Raw genomic sequence first — 23,426 nt, 5'->3', positions numbered from 1 at the left:
TAACAGTTCACTTATGTTCAGTGCTGTAATGAAAGTTTAACAAACAAATCAATGTGATAAAATGTTACTTTGATATTGCAACTACATGTCATTGTATATTTTATGATAAATGTGGGAAAACAGGGATTTAGCAAGTCAGGGAATATACACATTAACCGGTTAATCTGCACTGCAGAGCTGGTGAATGTGATGATTTCCTAGGAAACGTGCAAAACAGTTTTTTTTACCAACATATACAGTATATATTGTAATCCTGCCTTTTTCTCTGGGAGTTTAATACTAGGATCCAGTTATATCTCGTATAGCTCTGCTCAGCATCATAGTGGCAATACTCTTCACTTCAGTACTTGCACTGAATAAATGTCCACATGTACCTTTACATACCATCATCTGTCTGGCCACACCCCCATCCGCTACCTACATAAGCAGGGGTGTGGCCATACCCTCATTCCCTTCTTCAATTTTCACCACGTTGAAGTGCCTGTATACCAATCGCTTGGTTGAAGAAAGTTGAGACAGCGTTAACATTATCTCTTGTTTTTTTCTTTCTCTCATAATTTCAATAGAAAAAAGCGAAGTTATAATGTTTTCTTCGGGGGGTCGCGCTAGCAACGTCACCCTTCACCAGCGGTTCTCCGTTGCCGCCTCCATCGTGCGTCTTGGGGCGGGATTGACTCCGCGGTCGTGGAAGTCACTCGCGCCCGATCGGCGTCCGGTGGGTAGTTTGCCTCTCCGAGGAGCTGGTGCACCAGCGGCATCTCCCGTGAGATGGCCTGGTTCCTGCTCTGGTTTCTCCCCCGCCGGGGGGCCGTCGGCCGATGGGCAGACGGCTCTTCTCGTGGCAGAGGATTTGAGATGCAAATGTTTCGCTTTTGCTCGCTCCCGTCGTAGGAGGGTGGCTTGCAGGGGCGAACGGCCTGGTTTTGGTGAGCTGCTGGAGCCAGATGAGGGTGCTTCTGCTTCTCCGTGGCCGATGGAAACGGAGGATTACATGGTGGAAGCAGATGCGCTCTTATTTGACGCCCCGGTGGGGACGCATCACTCTCCCCCTCAGGATGTGGCAGAGGGTGATATGTCTCCTTGGGGTCCCTCGTATTCTGGTGTTGGGTTAGAACCTCCGACTCAGCGACGAGATTCCCTGCTATCAGCCACATCGGATGGTGGCTCTGCAATGAGTGGTAGCCTCTCGTATGTGAGGGACGCGAGCTTAGTGGAGGAAGGCGCGCATGGGGAATTACGTGCCTTGTTCCCGGAGCTCATGGCGGCAGCAGCCGTCGCAAACGGCGTGCCGCAGCCACTGCCTGCCCCTGTCCCCGATGACTTGATAGGTCATCTATGGCAACGTCGTCCTGTGAGGGAGACGGGCGTTGTCTGCCCATTTTTCCCCTCAATGGAGGCCTACGTGCGTCAGGGACAGGTGGTCTCCCACATCACTGGCCTCACCCCCGCCTACGTGTAAGTCACGCGGGTGGCGGGTTTGGTCGAGGGAATGAAGGAAGGGGTGCCTCGGCTTGATAGACAGATGGCGTCTCTCCTTTGTCCTGAGGTGGTGTGGGAGCCGTTGCGGAAGCCGGTTCCCCAAGGGAAATCGGCTAGGCAGTTGGCCAACTGGAGTGAAAAGTATATGACGCCATTGTTGTTGTCGTTAGCTTACATGCTAACGTTAATGGCAGCGACCATAGCATTGTGGCTAGGCTAGCTATCATCGCTACAACGTTATTTAACATTGCAGAATGGGTACAATTACAATACGGCTCAATACAAACAATTGTTAAGGGGCCCAGGGGGTGTAGACTGTTGTAGTTTGGTCAAATCAAGCAAATTTACATCATGCTCCAAAAAAGAAAAGAAAAAATCTGCCGAGCGATGGGGAGCGGGGACCGGGGAGCGCTCGATTCAAGGTGAGCGGTGAGCGAGCGGAGAGCGACTTGGGGGCGGGGTCAACATGAGCGATTAGCGGAGCGGAACAAGCCGTCTAGAGCGAAGAGTGGATTTCTCGCCCGCGCCGATCCGCTCACGGGCCCTGCCGACCATCAACATGTTCAGCACGCCCAGGCGGCCGGAGCCATCCTGCATCTGATCCAGCTGCAGGCCATAGCCGCCGGGAAGATACGCGCCCTGGCCGCGTGTTGCTTATTGCCAGCGGAAGAGTGCAAGAATGCTTCCGCATTCGTCACCGCACGCCAGTACGGTAATGCGCATTTCCTTTTCCTTCGCCCAGGTGCACCGGCGTGCTCGCGAGGTGCTCGCGCCGCGCTCGCGCGCGCATGCGCATGAGACCCCCGCTTGGTTCGACACATATTAACACGCTTTGGTTCATAATCACGCTTTGGTTCATATTAATCACATATGCTTTGGTTCATATTAATCACGCACACCATTATGTAGCAGTAATCCGCCCTTTTTTACTATCCAGAACTTAACTATGGTTATATACATAACCGTACGTTTTACACATACTGTATGATTAAGTATAAGTAATAATGCGATAGTAATAGATATTATGACAATACTCACACTTCTGTTTTCTGTCTGTCTTCCCATCCAGAGAGGAGTGTCTGAAGCACTCAGTGAGCGTGATATCTGACACGTAAGAGTTGTTTTTCCTGTTTACTGTAAACATGATTCGATTCGATACAACATAATATGGGCTCACTGGGTTCACAGGGTTCAGATACTGAGTTCACTGGGTTCAGATACTGAGTTCACTAAGTTCAGATACTGGGTTCACTGGGTTCACTGGGTTCAGATACTGAGTTCAGATACTGAGTTCACTGAGTTCAGATACTGGGTTCACTTGGTTCACTGGGTTTAGATACTGGGTTCACTGGGTTTAGATACTGGGTTCACTGGGTTCACTGGGTTCAGATACTGAGTTCAGATACTGAGTTCACTGAGTTCAGATACTGGGTTCACTTGGTTCACAGGGTTTAGATACTGGGTTCACTGGGTTCAGATACTCAGTTAACAGGGTTCAGATACTGAGTTCACTGGGTTTAGATACTGGGTTCACTGGGTTTAGATACTGGGTTCACCGGGTTCAGATACTGGGTTCACCGGGTTCAGATACTGGGCTCACTGGGTTCACAAGGTTCAGATACTGAGTTCACTGGGTTCAGATACTCAGTTCACTGGGTTCAGATGTTCAGTTGTTTTGAATAGGGAGGTGTAGTCTGACGTCACTGGTTGTTCCACCCGTATAGGGATTTAGCATTGGGAAAATGGATTATCGGCTATTGTAACAATTCTGCCGCATGAACATTGGCAAGCTTTCCATTTTTGCACAAAATGAGTTCCCTTCTACCACTAACATTATTGTTTAAGCATTTTTGGTTGAAATAAAGGTAGTTATAAGGTTTTTAATTTGTCGTAAAAAAAGAACTACAATTACCAGTAGGCAGCCTGTTAGGCTGTCGCCAAACAACGTCACGGCAAGCTGATATCAAGCTAGCTAGCTAGCTAACGTTAAGATTACCTAGCTAAACGTACTAGACGTTAGCAATGTCTACTGTTGTGAACCATTTTAAATTGGGGCATGTAGAGGAGTTTCGGGAACGAGTAAAATGTGCAGGTCCTCTTCTCAGACCTGTGGGGCAAGCACTGCACACGCATCATGCCGGCTAGCAAGCTAGCTAGCTACACGGCCCATTGATAAGATATTCCTTTATTAATCCCCTTGGGGAAATTCCACGATAGCTAACTAACGTTACAAGCTCAAAAACCTTATAACTGTCGTGTCCATAAGTTCCCTGGCAGAATACTTTGTTTGTAAGGACAAAGGTATACAAAGAGGAGAGAACCATTTTAAATCGGGGCATGTTAGGAGTTTCGGGAATGCCGGCTAGCAAGCTAGCTAGCTACTAACGTCATGTAAAAAACAATATAAACTATACACAATATGTACAACGAAACAATGATTTACATTAGTATTTACAGTGATTTAATATGCAGCGAAATAACGTTATACGATTTAAATTATAAATACAAATGTGGTTGTGGCTTTTACAAATAGTGGTTAGCTTTAGAGATAAATGGCTATGATCACCGGAGCACTAGTTGTTTGCAAGTGTAGCTGTACAATGAGCTGTAGACCAGCCTGTAACACTAGTGTTGGGTGAAACAGATACTAGCCACAGATTCAGGGTCAGTTATTTTCCCATTGTATGAATTGTTAAGCTTATGGAATGACTACAGGCAGGAGGCAGGCTACGCTGTGGTGACGTCAGTCAGCAGCGCCAAATATCAGTGTAGTTTCCCAGCGAACAAAAACATAAACATTGTTATTTTGCTACCTTTACGATTAATTGCGAATATTTTCATGTTGAGCTATAGATTGTGGATACGCACAGAAAGGTACACCATGCCAACGTTGATGCTTTATTTATCTAAAACGAGCCGATTTAGAAATGGTCAATGGGGAAATACATTAAGTGGAACAGAGGGTGGAACAGGAAAAAACGAAAATGACGTAACCACTACACCTCCCTATTGCGTATTTAGAAAATATACGCTCACATACTCTGATGATGATGTTAATAAACATTATATAATATATTTTAAAATAAACCCCTCTAAACTGTCATCCACAGCATTAAAGAAATCCTGGAGAAATTTCAGAAAAGGTAAGATGTTATTCACATTAGTAAGATAAGATAAGATAAGATAAGATATTCCTTTATTGATCCCCGGGCCTTGGGGGAAATTCAGGAATCATAGCAGCATGGGGGAGGGGGGAGGCGAGGTACAGGTAGTAGAAGACATGATACAGGTCATAAAATTATAGTACAGTGGAGAAGTAAAAATGTAAATAGGCAGTAAACAATATAACAATATAATTAACTCTGGGCATGCGCATATGGGCAAGTAGGCAGTATAAAAAGGTCAAGGTGCAAGATGAGGGTGAAGAACGTGCTTCTCATCTTGACTAGCTCATCGCAGAGGGGGTGGGAGGGATTCTCCAGGATAGCAGCCAGCTTCAATCTCATCCCCCTCTCTGCCACCACCTCTAGTCTGACCAGCTCGACTCCCACCACGGAGCTAGCCTTCCTCACCAGCAGCTTGTTCAGTTAGTTGATGTCCCTCGAGTTGATGTAGCCCCCCCAGCATGCCACAGCATAGAAGAGGACGCTGGCCACTACAGACTGGTAGAACGACTGTCAGTTGGGTTGTATCGGAAATAATTAAATGCCTCATGAAGCCCCATTAGAATTACATGTATATCTGCTGTATTTCAGACTATTACAATTATATGGAAAAGATAGATTCAAATCCATTGTCATTATAAAGTATGGTAGTAGTCACAGCGTAACTAGTAAGAGTAGGATATATACAGATGTAAAATTACTATGTGCAGGTAAGTACAGACAGGTGTGCATAGATATATATCCCGTGATAATACATATATATAATATATATATATATATATGACATACAGCATTATTATTATTATTATGGTGGTAGGATCCACAGTATAATGCAAACATATGGATATGTGACATTGTGTGTGTTATGGTTTGTAACCGACCCCAATCGCACAACACAAGACAGGTATGGTGGTTTGCCAAGAAACAGATATTTATTGTGAACAGGGAAAAAGGGCACTGTCCCTTTAAGGGAGAAAACACAAAACACTGGAATAACACAAGAGGGGAAGGTAAAGTGCCTTTAAGAGGCGGGCAGGAAAAGGGAACACTATGGGAAAGTAAGGGAACGCCTAAGGGAAGGTTAAGGGAACGCCTTGGGACAGAGGAACTAGAGACTAGGTAAACCAGGGACAAGGAGAACTAGGGAGAGAGGACTAGGGACTAGGAGAGCTAGGGATAGAGGACTTGGGACAGAGGGGACTGAGGCCCGCGGAGGCGGGCTGGGGAACAGGGAGGAACTGGGGACAGAGAGGACTGAGGCCCGCGGAGGCGGGCTGGGGAACAGGGAGGAACTGGGGACAGAGGACCGCGGAGGCGGGCTGGGGACAGGGAGGAACTGGGGACTGGTGGGAAAACATCTGGGCCGCTCTGCAGAACAGAGGAGAGGGTTAATATTCAAAGGGAACAAACAGAGCAGATGCAGAACAGTCCAAAAAACAAAGTGACAAAGTAAATACTATCTTCGTGTGAACAAACACACAGTGGGAGATGGAATGTCCAAAATAATATCCACGAGAGAACAAAACAGAGTGGGAGATGAAATGTCCAAAACTAATAACTAAGTGAGAACTAAAGGAGGCAATACGCTGGGGAACAGCAGCGGGACGAGGGCAAGGGACATTACGCTGAGTGAGTGACATCACAATCAAAACTCACCCAGGCGTATGCGTAAAGGTACAGGGACAGCAGCGGGAACGGGGGGCAAGAGGCATTACGCTGAGTGAGTGACATCACAATCAAAACTCACCCAGGCGTATGCGTAAAGGTACAGGGACAGCAGCGGGAACGGGGGCAAAAAGCATTACGCTGAGTGAGTGACATCACAATCAAAACTCACCCAGGCGTATGCGTAAAGGTACAGGGACAGCAGCGGGAACGGGGGCAAGGGCACTACGCTGGGTGAGTGACATCACAATCAAAACTCACCCAGGCGTATGCGTAATGGTACAGGGACAGCAACGGGGCGAGGGCATCGCCACCGGGTGGCTGGCTGTCCGAGCCGAGGAACAGAGCGCTGGAACAGCGGCGGTGGCGAGGATGTCGTCCACCGGGTAGCCGCTGTCGGAGCCGAGGAACAGAGCGCTGGAACAGCGGCGGTGGCGAGGGCGTCGTCCACCGGGTAGCCGCTGTCGGAGCCGAGGAACAGAGTGCGCGCCACACCTTGGTGTGCGCGTCGGAACAGTGGCGGTGGCGAGGATGTCGTCCACCGGGTAGCCGCTGTTGGAGCCGAGGAACAGAGTGGCGCGCCACACCTTGGTGTGCGCGTCGGAACAGAGAGACGCATCGGGGTGCGTCTGCGAGGAGGAGTGTGCCAAGCACGAAGGTCTGGAAGATGCGCGTCGGCGCGCTGAGGTCTGGAGAGCGTGCCAAGCTCGAAGGTCTGGAAGATGCGCGTCTGTGCGCTGGTACGGAGGAGCGTGCCAAGCTCGAAGGTCTGGAAGATGCGCGTCAGTGCGCTGGTACGGAGGAGCGTGCCAAGCTCGAAGGTCTGGAAGATGCGCGTCTGTGCGCTGGTACGGAGGAGCGTGCCAAGCTCGAAGGTCTGAAGTGGAACACTGGAATAATCCCGTAGAGGATTAGAGAGCGCAGTACAGTGTCTCCCTCCAGGCAAACGGCGGCAGGTGGCGAAGGCTTGAGCGCATCTGGCGCGCTGGTCTGGAGTGGAACACTGGAATACCTCCCGTAGAGAATTAGAGAGCGCAGTACAATGTCTCCCTCCAGGCAAACGGCGACAGGTGGCCAAGGCCCTTGAAGATGCGCGTTGCGCGCTGGTGACTGGAGAGCGTGCCAAGCTCGAGGGTCCGGGAGATGCGCGTTGGTCTAGATGTGCGTCAGGACGAACAGCTGCGCTGGGGTCTGCAGTGGAGCGCTGGGGTGCCTCCCGTGGAAGTTACAGGGAGCGCAGAACAGTCTCCTCCACAGGCTACGGCGACAGCAGACGAAGGCTGGAGCAAACATCTCAAGGCTGGAGAGATCCATCTTACAGCATTGGTAGACCAGAGGATCTCCCGAAAGAGTCTAGATGTTAGAGAAAATGACTCAGCATGAATACAACACGACCCCACGCCGAAACGAGGGGAAGAGCCCTCGTATTTAAAGCCCACAGGGGGACTAATTAGCCTGCCACCACAGGTGCGAGAGATAATAGAATATCAAACAGGTGTGGCCACTAAGGGTAAGGAACGAGAGGGTGGGGGCTAGAGAGAGTGAGTAGGGAATTCCTAACAGTAGGCTTAAAGAAGACAGAGAAAAAGTAGTGAGCAGCGGGCAAAACCTCACAGTACCCCCCCCTCAAAGGGAGCCACCCGGCGACCCAAAACAAATACAGACAGAGTGGCAGGGGGCAAAACAAGAGGTACTGGCCAAGCCAGCAGGGGAAGCCACCACAAGAGTGGGGCTAGCAAAAGAAACAGGGTCGCCGAGGGGTAACTAGGGTAGCAGAGGGGCAACTGGTCTAGAGGAACTGGGTCTAGAGAACTAGTCTAGCGAACTGGGCAAGAGAACTGGTCTAGAGAACTGGTTTAGAGAACTGGTCTAGAGAACTGGTCTAGAGGAACTGGTCTAGAGGAACTGGGTCTAGAGAACTGGTCTAGAGCAACTGGTCTAGAGGAACTGAGGGGCAAGCAGGGTAGCTAAGGGGTAACCATGGAAGCACCGGGAAAGGGCTAGCAGAGGGAAGGTTAGCTGCCAGGGCACTGATAGCTACAGGGCCTATGCCAGCTGTACTGCTACATCAACATAGAGGCTGCGCTAGCTGCCGGAGCTAGGCTGGCAGACAGGGCTGGACCAGCATGAGAGCACAAGCTAGCTGGAAGGACAGTCCTAGCTGTGTGAGAAAACTGACCTTGCTAGCTGAAAGGGCAGTCCTAGCAGTGGGATAAACTACACAAAAAAGTGGAGGCCATGCAGAGGGACCGGGTTAGCTGCTTGGGCCTGGCTAGCTACAGGGCCTATGCCAGCTGCAAGGCTGCATTAACATAGAGGCTGTGCTAACAGCCGGGGCCAAGCTAGCAGACCGGGGCCATGCAGAGGGAAACTGGGTTAGCCGCCAGGGCATGGCTAGCTACAGGGGGGTCAAACAGGGCAAAACGGGAAGCAAACAGGGGAGCTAACCGGGGAGACTAACAAGCTAAACAGGGGAGTAACAGGCTAACAAGGGAGCTAAACAGGACTAACAGGGAAGCTAAACTGGGCAAACAGGGAAGCTAACAGGGCTAACAGGGGAGCTAGAGGGGAGACTAACAAGCTAACAGGGGAGCTAACAGGGCTAACAGGGGAGCTAGAGGGAACAAGAAAAAAAAAGGCAAACTCAACATACACCGTCTGTGCTGGCTGGGGTCGTCGATTTGGTGGGGTCGTACTGTTATGGTTTGTAACCGACCCCAATCGCACAACACAAGACAGGTATGGTGGTTTGCCAAGAAACAGATATTTATTGTGAACAGGGAAAAAGGGCACTGTCCCTTTAAGGGAGAAAACACAAAACACTGGAATAACACAAGAGGGGAAGGTAAAGTGCCTTTAAGAGGCGGGCAGGAAAAGGGAACACTATGGGAAAGTAAGGGAACGCCTAAGGGAAGGTTAAGGGAACGCCTTGGGACAGAGGAACTAGAGACTAGGTAAACCAGGGACAAGGAGAACTAGGGAGAGAGGACTAGGGACTAGGAGAGCTAGGGATAGAGGACTTGGGACAGAGGGGACTGAGGCCCGCGGAGGCGGGCTGGGGAACAGGGAGGAACTGGGGACAGAGAGGACTGAGGCCCGCGGAGGCGGGCTGGGGAACAGGGAGGAACTGGGGACAGAGGACCGCGGAGGCGGGCTGGGGACAGGGAGGAACTGGGGACTGGTGGGAAAACATCTGGGCCGCTCTGCAGAACAGAGGAGAGGGTTAATATTCAAAGGGAACAAACAGAGCAGATGCAGAACAGTCCAAAAAACAAAGTGACAAAGTAAATACTATCTTCGTGTGAACAAACACACAGTGGGAGATGGAATGTCCAAAATAATATCCACGAGAGAACAAAACAGAGTGGGAGATGAAATGTCCAAAACTAATAACTAAGTGAGAACTAAAGGAGGCAATACGCTGGGGAACAGCAGCGGGACGAGGGCAAGGGACATTACGCTGAGTGAGTGACATCACAATCAAAACTCACCCAGGCGTATGCGTAAAGGTACAGGGACAGCAGCGGGAACGGGGGGCAAGAGGCATTACGCTGAGTGAGTGACATCACAATCAAAACTCACCCAGGCGTATGCGTAAAGGTACAGGGACAGCAGCGGGAACGGGGGCAAAAAGCATTACGCTGAGTGAGTGACATCACAATCAAAACTCACCCAGGCGTATGCGTAAAGGTACAGGGACAGCAGCGGGAACGGGGGCAAGGGCACTACGCTGGGTGAGTGACATCACAATCAAAACTCACCCAGGCGTATGCGTAATGGTACAGGGACAGCAACGGGGCGAGGGCATCGCCACCGGGTGGCTGGCTGTCCGAGCCGAGGAACAGAGCGCTGGAACAGCGGCGGTGGCGAGGATGTCGTCCACCGGGTAGCCGCTGTCGGAGCCGAGGAACAGAGCGCTGGAACAGCGGCGGTGGCGAGGGCGTCGTCCACCGGGTAGCCGCTGTCGGAGCCGAGGAACAGAGTGCGCGCCACACCTTGGTGTGCGCGTCGGAACAGTGGCGGTGGCGAGGATGTCGTCCACCGGGTAGCCGCTGTTGGAGCCGAGGAACAGAGTGGCGCGCCACACCTTGGTGTGCGCGTCGGAACAGAGAGACGCATCGGGGTGCGTCTGCGAGGAGGAGTGTGCCAAGCACGAAGGTCTGGAAGATGCGCGTCGGCGCGCTGAGGTCTGGAGAGCGTGCCAAGCTCGAAGGTCTGGAAGATGCGCGTCTGTGCGCTGGTACGGAGGAGCGTGCCAAGCTCGAAGGTCTGGAAGATGCGCGTCAGTGCGCTGGTACGGAGGAGCGTGCCAAGCTCGAAGGTCTGGAAGATGCGCGTCTGTGCGCTGGTACGGAGGAGCGTGCCAAGCTCGAAGGTCTGAAGTGGAACACTGGAATACCTCCCGTAGAGGATTAGAGAGCGCAGTACAGTGTCTCCCTCCAGGCAAACGGCGGCAGGTGGCGAAGGCTTGAGCGCATCTGGCGCGCTGGTCTGGAGTGGAACACTGGAATACCTCCCATAGAGAATTAGAGAGCGCAGTACAATGTCTCCCTCCAGGCAAACGGCGACAGGTGGCCAAGGCCCTTGAAGATGCGCGTTGCGCGCTGGTGACTGGAGAGCGTGCCAAGCTCGAGGGTCCGGGAGATGCGCGTTGGTCTAGATGTGCGTCAGGACGAACAGCTGCGCTGGGGTCTGCAGTGGAGCGCTGGGGTGCCTCCCGTGGAAGTTACAGGGAGCGCAGAACAGTCTCCTCCACAGGCTACGGCGACAGCAGACGAAGGCTGGAGCAAACATCTCAAGGCTGGAGAGATCCATCTTACAGCATTGGTAGACCAGAGGATCTCCCGAAAGAGTCTAGATGTTAGAGAAAATGACTCAGCATGAATACAACACGACCCCACGCCGAAACGAGGGGAAGAGCCCTCGTATTTAAAGCCCACAGGGGGACTAATTAGCCTGCCACCACAGGTGCGAGAGATAATAGAATATCAAACAGGTGTGGCCACTAAGGGTAAGGAACGAGAGGGTGGGGGCTAGAGAGAGTGAGTAGGGAATTCCTAACAGTAGGCTTAAAGAAGACAGAGAAAAAGTAGTGAGCAGCGGGCAAAACCTCACAGTGTGTCTTTCATGTTGTCAACTCGCTGGACAATGTCAAGCAACTGTCAAAACTATTACTACTTACCATCTTCTCCAGAGACAAACACGAAGATTGATACTAATTTCCTCTCTGTGCATTCAGTAGAAAGCTCTCTGGCTGCAAGCTAGCCTAGCTTAGCACAAATTAATGGAAGTGGATAGGATCAGCTAGCCTAGCTTAACACAAATGAATGGAAGTGGATAGGGATCAGCTAGCCTAGCTGTTGGCCAAAAACACCTCTCCTGGAGTTTTAAACTATAGGCTAGCTGGTCTGTATCTGCTTTTATTCATTTGTGCTAAGCTAGGCTAGCTTGCAGCCAGAAAGCTTTCCACTGAACGCACAGAGAGGGAATTGGTATCTATCTTCTTGTCTCCATGACTCTGGAGAAGGCGGTAAGCACAACATTCCCATAATGTTGGTGTGTTCCTTTAACACTTTGGGTGCCAGCTATTACCCGCAACTGTCTGTAGCGAGGCCACCACTAGTTAGATAGGGAACGGTCACCTTGTTTGTAGAGCTATAACTATATTCTATATTATAGCTATGGATACAATACCATGGTCATTTGACACTAAGAACCTTCCATTCAACATGTAAAAAAAAATAAAAAATGTCATCCATACATTCCCGTTTTATACCGTGGTGAATATAAGTATGGTTTTAGAGCGGTCTAGGGTAATTCCTGGGAGGCTGGTAATTGCCCTCAACGTGTATTATACTAAATGCATTGGCATTTCGTCCCTACACACGCTACAATTAAAAAATCAAATGCATATGATAGGTATAATGTTCCATCATGAATGCATGAAAGAGTGTGATGCTTTGATTGCCCCAAAAAGAATATTATCTGATCGCCATTCCAAGTATTGATGTCCACCGTGTCGCCAACATAATCCATCCCACAACACCGATCGGGAGTATTTGATTCTTCTCAATCCGAGCGTTATAACCGCTCGTCTTGCCCGGAGAAAAAGAGCCGAGCCGGACCCATATAATCGACGCACAGCCCAAGACACAAGGTTTAAAAGGGGGCTCGATACCGCCTCCTGGTCGGATGCGGCCGGTACTGCACCTTCGGAGTCCCAGTATGCCTTTTACAGGCAACATACAGCTCCCTGACATTGAATAGGGTATTAAAATCGGAAAAAATTAAAAACGACACTTAAGTCGTTTATGGCACTGAACGACTTAGGCTACTGGAAGTGTTAAGTGTCTTCTGCTGTGTCCCAGGCTGTTGGTGTGTTCCTTTAAGTGTCTTCTGCTGTGTCCCAGGCTGTTGGTGTGTTCCTTTAAGTGTCTTCTGCTGTCTCCCAGGCTGGTGAAGGAGCAGCTGAGTGGAGGAGGAGAAAGCCAGGACACTCTGGACAGTATAGGACTGTCCACCTCCTCAGGGAAGAAGTCTGAGGAGCACTTAGAGACAGAAGAGGAAGGTAACTGAGATAAGATAAGATAAGATAAGGATTAATACAGTTATTATCTTTTCTCCGAGGAGCACTAATAATTATAATAAATAATTAAAACAAACAACCAAATAAAATATGGCAAGGTATGTAATACATGAAGCAGAACAGACCCATTACAGTTAAAAGGCTGAGTGACAGTTGCAGGTGTGTGTAATCAACTCTGCGATAGAGTCCTTAAGAGTAGTACCAAAGGAAGTGTTAACGCAGCTCAGAGAGTAAATTACCATTTTAACAGGTGTATCAAATAAGGAGGGGTCAGATCAAGGAAGGTTCTGTAAATTAGTGTAAGCCAATTAATCTCTCATCAGGACTGTAACAATGGCCAATTTACAGATGTGTACAAGTCACAGTGATGTGTTGAAAAGGGGGCATTTGTAGTTAAGATGGTTAACCAATTTTCTGCACGCTATGTATATAGGGACGATAGTGAGAATGGTAGTATCTCTCTCTCTCTCTCTCTCTCTCTCTCTCTCTCTCTCTCTCTCTCTCTCTCTCTCTCTCTCTCTCTCTCCCTTTTCCCCAAACACTCATCCCTCCCTCCTTCCCTCCCTCCTTCTTTCTCAGACACTACTCCGAGTGCAGCGATTCAGAAGTGGGGTCTGATAGTGGACCGTGCCGGCCTGCTCCTGGTCCAGACTCTGACTGGCCTCCAGAGGGTCCAGGAGATGGGCTGGAGGCTCCTGGAGCTCCACAGCCTCAAGATAGTCTCCACTGGAATCATCTGGGCCTCCCTGCAAGAGGTGATGTGGGGAGGGTGATGTGGACGAGGGGCGTGTTGTTTATGTGTGTTTATGTGCGAGATAGAGGTGAGCGCGGAAGCACCTGTGTGTGTTTGTGTGTGTGTGTGTGTGTGTGTGTGTGTGTGTGTGTGTGTGTGTGTGTGTGTGTGTGTGTGTGTGTGTGTGTGTGTGTGTGTGTGTGTGTGTGTGTGTGTGTGTGTGTGTGTGTGTGTGTGTGTGTGTGTGTGTGTGTGTGTGTGTGTGTGTGTGTGTTTAGTTTATTAGGATCCCCAATTAGCTAGAGCATTGCAGCAGCTATTCTTGCTGGGGTCTACAAAAAGCATAGACATTGTGACCGACCGTACAATTATACTTACATCATAACACATATTATATTACAATTATAATTATTATACATTCCAAAATAGACAGGACAAATAGAACACACACACACAGACAAGGCAAGCTCCTAAAAATACATATAGCACGTAGCTAAATAATATTTATGTATGTACATAACTATATGCCCAAACATCTATGTTCATACACACCTAATTTAACAGCGAATACAAATTGTGTGTGTGTGTGTGTGTGTGTGTGTGTGTGTGTGTGTGTGTGTGTGTGTGTGTGTGTGTGTGTGTGTGTCCGTGCGTGCGTGCACGTGCGTGTGTGTGTGTGTGTGCTGTGGGAGTGGACCGACTGTAGAGTGTACTACTGCATAGAGAATTTGGTTGCTTCGTGTGTTCCAAGGTCTCCCTGATGAACTTCCTGTTCCTGGTTCTGTGGGCGTTTGCTCTCCCGTTTCCACGGTTACGACCCTGGGCCTCCAGCATCTCCTCCGTCTGGGCCTGCGTCATGGTTGTATGTAAGATGATGTATCAGCTCAAAGTCATCAAACCCCTGGACTACTCTCCTAACTGCACCGCTGTGAGTATATGGACCAGTTTAGTCGTTATGCCAATTCTCCTCCTGGTCGTTGCGCTGCCCTACTGTCGGTCTGTGGAGGACTGTAGACTATGACATGCTGCCCTACTGTCGGTCTGTGGAGGACTGTAGACTACGACATGCTGCCCTACTGTCGGTCTGTGGAGGACTGTAGAACTACGACATGCTGCCCTACTGTCGGTCTGTGGAGGACTGTAGACTACGACATGCTGCCCTACTGTCGGCCTGAGGAGGGTGTAGACTACCACATGTTGCCCTACTGTCGGTCTGTGGAGGGTGTAGACTACCACATGCTGCCCTACTGTCGGTCTGTGGAGGGTGTAGACTACCACATGCTGCCCTATTGTCTGTCTGGGGAGGGTGTAGACCAGGGATCGGCAATAGGCGGCCCGCGGGCCGAAATGGGCCCGCCAGCAATAATTTCTGGCCCGTCAGGTTATTTTGAGAATATGATGTTTATTTTACGCGCAGGAAATATTCACTCGTTGTGACGCCAGAGTGTCTTTTGAAGCTGTATCTATCTATTCATCATATCTATGGCTGTCACTATAGCCAATTGAAATGCTAGAAATGGTCACATGGACTGGGAGAACCAATGGAATTTCACTTTCACTTCCGCGTTTGGGATGCCGGCGAGCGAACGTTTGCAAAAACAAAACAAACGTCTTTGAATAACTTCTTTGCAATGCAACGGGGAAATATGATGAGCCAGAAGAGGAGCTTACGACCTATAAAGCTTATTTTAATAAACAGGTGTCATTCTTAAAATACGGGTTTATCGCAACAGGTAACTCTTGCAATAAGCAACCGGTGACTCTCGCTTGTTGACATGGCAACACGAGCAAGCAACTGTGTTCAAGTTGGGTGGGCATTCAACGCGAGTGGACATTTAACATGTTATTAACATGGATTTTGGAGGACCGAAGCAGAAACAATATCAAGTCCAGGGCAGGGCTGCCTGCATTATGCCGGTGAGTGTTGTGTTTTAATAATAATAATAATACATTCGATGTATAATACACCCGCTGTGGTGCTTAAAATCAAATGCACCCTACTGATCTCGATTTATAATGCGAGCACCTGCATTAAAATCAAATTACTGATCTGTTCATGTGTAATGCACTGTCTGAGAGGCACTTTATAATAGAAAAAAGACAGTGCAAACATGTATATGTCGTTTTTTTTTTTACAGTTAAAAAATGTTCACTTATCATTGGCCCGCCACACAATGGCTTGGGGAAAATTTGGCCCGTGGGCAAATCTAATTGGCGACCCCTGGTGTAGACTATCACATGCTGCCCTACTGTCGGTCTGGAGAGGGTGTAGACTACCACATGCTGCCTGCCCTACTGTCAGTCTGTGGAGGGTGTAGAATATCACATGCTGCCCTACTGTCGGTCTGTGGAGGGTGTAGACTACCACATGCTGCCCTACTGTCGGTCTGTGGAGGGTGTAGACTACCACATGCTGCCCTACTGTCGGTCTGTGGAGGGTGTAGTAGACTACCACATGCTGCCCTACTGTCGGTCTGTGGAGGGTGTAGACTACCACATGCTGCCCTATTGTCTGTCTGGGGAGGGTGTAGACCAGGGATCGGCAATAGGCGGCCCGCGGGCCGAAATGGGCCCGCCAGCAATAATTTCTGGCCCGTCAGGTTATTTTGAGAATATGATGTTTATTTTACGCGCAGGAAATATTCACTCGTTGTGACGCCAGAGTGTCTTTTGAAGCTGTATCTATCTATTCATCATATCTATGGCTGTCACTATAGCCAATTGAAATGCTAGAAATGGTCACATGGACTGGGAGAACCAAACCCGCATGCCACCCGGGAACGAACGGAGGGAACAACCTCGTTACTGCCCCCAGAATCACGGGGTCAAGGGCAAACCCAACCCCGTGGCAAGGCCGTAGCAGCGGAGCGCGAAGGAAGACCCAGACCCACTGAAGGGACTGGATCCCCTGGAAAACGGGGGCCCGGAGAGGTCAATGACGCCAGGCATCAAGACCCCACCAGGCGGTCACTTAGTGACACCGCCCCCCACATCGCCAGCGTATTCGGATAAGGCCCCTCTTCTCCAAGAGCGGGCCCTTTCCCCCCAATAGCACACCGCCTGGCACACTGACCCTGCAGAACAGGCAGTCAGCATGGCCGTAAGCACACAAAAAAGGTTAACCAACGGAAGCAGGCAGCGCACCGGGGAAAACCAGGCAACAGGCTGTAACCTGAGCCTGGAGCACTGCGGACGAGACAGGCGCCAAAGGAGTCAGCTGAAAACAGCCGCCCCGGCGGAAGGGGCGTATGCTGGCGTCGTTGCATGACCAAGCCTCCATTTAAAAAAAAAACCACCCAGAGGGGTTGAGGCAGAGAAGGCTGACACGATTGGCAGACGTCATGAACGTGCAGGGGCACCCTCAACCGGGTAACCCGGGAGTTGACACTGCTCCAACACACCAGGGAATCAACCACCTTGGTGTTACCCAATGCGGTGGTTGTTGCTATAACCCCTCAAGAAAAAGACACCAAAACACACCTGCGGGTATACACCGGCTATACCGCAGTACAAGTGTTTCAGTTTTCAAAAAAGGGTTATCCCAGGCCTACGGGTCGACGAACATCACTTCGGACCGGGCCTGGCGGCACGGGAAGTACACAGGATTACCAGAGGAGGTCCAAGACCACCCCAACAGGCCCCTCTTCGCCACGCGTGAGAGAGGAGAGAAAAGAATGGAGAACCAGCCCTAAGCACACCGCACTTGGTATTCCCAGGCGGTCTCCCAACCAAGTACTAACCAGGACCGAACCTGCGTAGCGGCCGAGATCTGACGAGATCGGGCGTGTACAGGTTGGCATGGCCGTAAGTCATTACAATAGTGCAGAGTACAATATGTACCCAACAAGGGTCTCCATAGCGCCTAACCCTGTGACACCCGGACCGACCTGGCATTTTTCCCCCCGAAAAAAGCACAAGTCCCTCAGGGTACCAGAACAGCAGATCTGCATCCCTGGCGGACAACGGGTTAACTGACCTGGACCAGCGTGACCAGACCAGTCCCGTGTCCTAACCACGCGACATGCCCACTCCAGAAGAGGGGGCAGACATCGTGTCGATCTAAAACATGAAAAGAGGGCGCCACCCAGACGGTCCCCATTCAGACCGTGCTCAGTGGCCCACCCCAAGGGCGTGAGACCCCTCTACATATGTTCTGATCTATTCCATTAACATCCCCCAGATATGAACGAGAATTCATCGAGACAACCTAGTAAACTCGCAAAACTCCATCCCAGTTGCCCTACAAAAACGCTGTTTCAACAAGCAACCAAGGCGCACGTAGCCCCTGTGTGATCCTGTAACAGAAACACACCGAGCCAGCACTATGTATGCGTCGAGACCCAAACACATCAATGGATAGTCTATCAAGACACCAAACATTGTTCCTCCAAGTCGCCTGGGAGAACGACACGGAGCCGTCGTGCTTCATGTACCTTCCTCTTTTTATTCAAAAAAGAAAGAACACAGACTGACATGAATCCCTCGCGACGCAGGCTGAGGTTAAAAATTGTGTACATTTTTACATCCCACCACCCTCCCATAGGGAGGAGACGGAATCCCCAGAGAGACTTCCCATGCGAGCTGTATAGATTGAAAAGAATATATTGCCATATTGAGCTACGTAATATTGGGGTTAGGGCTCTCCGAGGAGGAGGCACTGAACCAATACACACTCAATACTCGAAGTGAATCGAATACACACACAATAGAGCAGAACTCCTTTTTTTTTTTTTTTTTTTTTTATTGGTCTTTTTCCCCCTCCATTTTTCCTCCGATTTTCTCCCATCCCAATGTTAGTCGTATGCCAATTCCCAGTCCCTTCCTGATCGCTGCGCACTTACCCCCCACAGTCAGATCATCTGGGAGAGTGGAGGCTACCACGTGCTTCCTCCGACACACGTCCAGCCAATCACCGCTTCTTTTCACCTGGCAGCGCGGATTCTCATTGAGAGGGCGTAGCGTGTGGGAGGACCACACTATCCCCCTCACGTCCAATCCGCGCTTAGCAGGCGCCCCGACCGAACTGTAGGAGTCGCTGTTTACAACGACCCGGACCCACCCCGCCAGCTTCTCCCACCCTCTGATACAGCCAATTGTATCAGTGCAGACGGCCAGCCAAGCTGGTGACAACCCCGGAGCTGTGAGCTGGATTCGAACAGGCGAATCGAGCTCACAGCTCCGGGGCTGGTGACGAACGCAATCTCCGCTCGGCCACCTAACCGCCCTAGCAGAACTCCTTTTTGAAGTTCTACTCACCTTGACAATCTCAGGAGGAGGCTCAGAACTCTGGGAAGGAAGGGAAGGAGAGTATGTACAGAGTTGTAGTGTAATATGTACAGTGATACAGGTGTGAAGACAGTATGGTAGTAGTCATCCTGGCCAGCAGTGTAACATAGTGGGAAAACAGATCAAATCGAAGTCCTTGACTATTAGTGGACTAAGGATTCAATGGAGGATAAGTCTACTCTGTCTACAATGCACTGCTCTGTTGTATGTTAGAACTTTGTAAAGACACTCAAAGTATTAAGAGCGATGCACTGCTCTGTTGTTATATTTTATTGAACTATTTTATCACACTTTTTACTGTCCGTTCTATTTTTATTATTTTTAGCCTATTTTTAAACTGAATAAAACCGCACTTTTTTACTCTGTCTATTCTATTTTATAATTCATATTACTGAATGAAACCATAAACAGAGAGGCCTATTGAGAAGCTAGATCCTAATGTGAAAAACTGTGATTTACCTTACCATGCTACCTCTCTATCTTTTTTTATGCTCGCTTATGCCTGTATTATTTACTGCTGTGAAGCACTTTGAACTGCAATTTCTGTATGAAAAGTGCTATACAAATAAAGTTATTATTATTACTCACACAGACTTATGTCCCTGCATCTCAGGGCCTGGTGCCGTCCAACAGCTCAGACCCAGACCTGGGAGAGCAGCTTGGGGGAGGCATGGCGGAGCTCCTCAGGAGGTCCATCCTCTACGTGGAGCCTGTAGACCCGGTCTACTGGTGTGGAGCACTGCTCAAGTGTGAAGGCAGGATCCTGCCCTGCCTCCGGGTAGGACCTATACGACATTTTACTGTATATTACTGTATATTTTTGCCTGTATATTTTAGAATGTATATCATCATCATCATCATCATCATCATCATCATCATCAACCTTTATTTATTCTCGAGATTACAATTTAGGTCACCCTCATTTTCAATGTCATCGAGACTTTACAGATATTTCAATGCACACATTTCTACAATATAACAATAATAAATATTAACAACTATCTATATAGTACTCTTCACACATGGACCGCAGTGCACCACAGCAATTAGTATAAAATGAACATAGGCATAAAATCAGCACACAAATTGACAAAATAGAAATTGCATACATTTCAGACATAAGAATAGGTATAAAAGACAATAAAAGTAGTGCAATGTAAACGTGCAGACTTAAGAATAGGCATAACATAAGTACAATAGTACAATGTCGCTCGAAGGCATGTGAACCCCCCCGGAATATACATATTTTGAATGTATATCTTTGACTGTATTCTTATTCTTATTTTTATTTTACATTTTATGACTACCTAAATGTTTATTGTGAGCGATCTGTGGTGCAGCAAGTTCCCTCGGGATCAATAAAGACCTTCTATTCTATTCTATTCTATTCTATTCTATTCTATTCTATCTAGAATGTAATGTGGACGGTAGCCATTATCTTGTCTAACTTTTAAACAGTGAGAATAATAATAATAATAATAATAATAATAATAATAATAATAATAATAATAATAATAATAATAATAATAATAATAATAATAATAATAATAATAATAATAATAATAATAATAATAATAATAATAATAATAATAATAATAATAATAATAATAATAATAATAATAATAATAATAATAATAATAATAATAATAATATTATTATAATAATAATAATAATAATAATAATAATAATAATAATAATAATACTAATAATAATAATAATAATAATAATAATAATAATAATAATAATAATGCATTTTATTTGAAGGGAACCTTTCAAAGCACCCAAGGTCACCGTACAGGGTTAAAAACAAATACAATTACACAGTAAAAAACACAATATTACAAAGTTACACATAGGGGAGCAGTTATAATAAACTTAAAATTAAAGTGAGTAGGCATACACCAAATTAAGAGCCGATCGACATCCCAACAAATTGAACAAATAAGGACTCCCTCTGGTGAACTCACAGTCATCCCATCTCTTATTAATGAGACCTTTAAAACATTCTACTCTGAGCTTTATACTACACAAACCCCTGCGGATGACACAGGTATGACAGGGTTTCTTGACAACCTGGAATTGCCATCCGTAACCCGCACGCAAGCGAGCGAAATGGATCAACCTCTAGTACTTAGTCATATAGCAGACTCGATTAAGCTGATAGAAAGTGGCAAGGCCCCTGGCCCAGATGGATATCCAATAGAGTTTTATAAGAAATTCATAGATAAATTAACTCCCCTCCTGTCAAAAATGTTCAATGACTCTCTGGAACGGGGGGCTCTGCCTCCAACTCTCACTGAGGCCTCAATAACCTTGCTATTGAAACCGGGTAAAGAACAATCTGACTGCAGCTCCTACCGGCCTATCTCCCTTTTAAATGCAGACTATAAAATCCTAGCAAAAGCACTAGCTATACGGCTAGATTCGGTTATGCCAGGAATCATATCATCAGACCAAACTGGGTTCATGAAAAACCGCAACTCCTTCTCTAATATTCGGCGCCTTCTAAATATTCTTCACTCTCCTGCATCCACTGAGACACCAGAGGTGGTGGCAAACATACAAAATGTGCCATTCAATGTGTATTGTATTTCACTGTACCTTGATGAATAATAAATACATTTATAAAAAAAAATATATATTAAAGTGAGTATGCCAGAATGAACAAATGTGTTTTGAGACAGGAAACAAAGGTGGGGAGGTTGTCTATTGCACGGATGTCTTGTGGTAGGGATTTCCAGAGGCGGGGGGCACAGCGGGAGAAGGCTCTGGGATCCCATGGTAGTCAGACGGGAAGGGGGAGTGACAAGGATCCTACTCATATTCTCATTAACCTTGTAGAATGTGTGTTTTGTTTTTCTAAGAACCATCTGATGGTGCTGGGCCTGCTAGTCTTCGAGGTGACAGTTAATCGTCACCAGCTCTACTACCGTCTCCATGACGACCTGAAGGTCCCGCCCTTCAGCATCATCTTCCAGGGCGTTATTAGGCAACACCTGGACCACGGCATCCTGCCCTGCATCAAGTACTTCCTCAACTACTTCTACTACAAGTTCGGACTAGAGGTAAGGAGATGGGTGTGTTGAGCTATGTATGCTGTTTGTATGTGTTTGAGTGAGTGAGTGAGTGAGTGAGTGAGTGAGTGAGTGAGTGAGTGAGTGAGTGAGTGAGTGAGTGAGTGAGTGAGTGAGTGAGTGAGTGAGTGAGTGAGTGAGTGAGTGGCTGACTAGCTGGCTGACTGATTGACACTAATTCAACATCTCTCCTTGTCTCAGATGATCAGTTTCATTGTGGAGCTGAATGTGATTCAACATCTCTCCTTGTCTCAGATCAGTTTCATTGTGGCGCTGAATGTGATTCAACATCTCTCCTTGTCTCAGATCAGTTTCATTGTGGCGCTGAATGTGATTCAACATCTCTCTCTGTCTCTCAGATCAGTTTCATTGTGGCGCTGAATGTGATTAAACATCTCTCTCCGTCTCTCAGATCTGTTTCATTGTGGCGGTGAATGTGATTGGCCAAAGGATGGACTTCTATGCCTGCTCCATTCTTGCGCCTTATTGGCCGTGTTGTCGCGGCGACGCAGGAAGGCCATCGGGGAGGTGTGGCCTAAGTACTGCTGCTTCACCGCCAGCCTCATGGTGTTTCAGTACCTGCTCTGTATCGGGTCCCTCCTGCTTTCTGTGTTGGTAAGCAAATAATTCTATCCTCAATACACCTCACTGCCCTGTCCTATATTATACTCTATTGTATTTTTAGTCAAATTAGTTTTTATATTCCATTTTATTGGAATAACCTTTCACTACCACATTACGGTTGACCTTCTGTAGTGTGGTAGTGAAAAGGTTAATGTTGATGCACCAAACGACTTTACTGTTACATTTGCACTCTGGTTGGATGCCAAACTTTTTTTCATTGTACTGTACTTGTGCTGTACGATGACAATACATTTGAATCTAATCTAATTTAGATTACCTTTGGATTGTTTTACTGTTTATAAAAACAGAGCAGAGCGAAACAGAACAGAACAGAGTATTACATCAGGACACAGAAATGAACAAACAAATGAAAAAGGACAGACGGTAACAACAGAGCAGCACAGAGAGCAAAAGAAAATAACACAAAGCAGCACAATGCAACACGACACATACAATACTAGACTGTATTGTGTTCTGCTCTTCTTGTTAGATTACCCCTGGAGGACCTTTAGTCTCCTCACCTCCAATGTCATCAAGTGGTTCTACCTGCCCGACTTCGCCATGAGACCCAACCCAGCTTTCATACTCTGTGAGTTCACAGCCTCTCTCTCTCTCTCTCCTCCTCTCCTCTCCTCTCCCTCCTCTCCCTCCTCTCCTTCCCTCCTCTCCTCTCTCTCCTCTCTCTCTCTCTCTCTCTCTCCTCTCCTCTCTCTCTCTCTCCCTCCTCTCTCTCTCTCTCTCTCTCTCTCTCTCCCTCTCTCCTTCCTCTCCTCTCCTCTCCTCTCCTCTCCTCTCCTCTCCTCTACTCTTCTCTT

General features: G+C 48.1%; 1 protein-coding gene across 1 annotated transcript in view; it reads left to right on the top strand.

The window, feature by feature from the left end:
• Positions 1–23,426, top strand: part of LOC311244147 (piezo-type mechanosensitive ion channel component 2) — a 148,247-nt gene that overhangs the window by 50,853 nt on the left and 73,968 nt on the right. Inside the window, 11 exon segments of the mRNA XM_084333555.1 lie at positions 2,549–2,590; positions 4,590–4,622; positions 12,761–12,876; positions 13,474–13,649; positions 14,379–14,555; positions 19,527–19,691; positions 21,778–21,978; positions 22,400–22,448; positions 22,451–22,579; positions 22,582–22,602; positions 23,102–23,200. Coding sequence (XP_084189681.1) covers positions 2,549–2,590; positions 4,590–4,622; positions 12,761–12,876; positions 13,474–13,649; positions 14,379–14,555; positions 19,527–19,691; positions 21,778–21,978; positions 22,400–22,448; positions 22,451–22,579; positions 22,582–22,602; positions 23,102–23,200 — 1,208 coding nt within the window.

Source organism: Notolepis coatsorum, assembly GCF_963971535.1.
Source record: "Notolepis coatsorum genome assembly, chromosome: 17".
Lineage (NCBI taxonomy): Eukaryota > Metazoa > Chordata > Actinopteri > Aulopiformes > Paralepididae > Notolepis > Notolepis coatsorum.
Note: the sequence above shows the minus strand (reverse complement) of the source record. Positions and strands in the feature narration are given on the sequence as shown.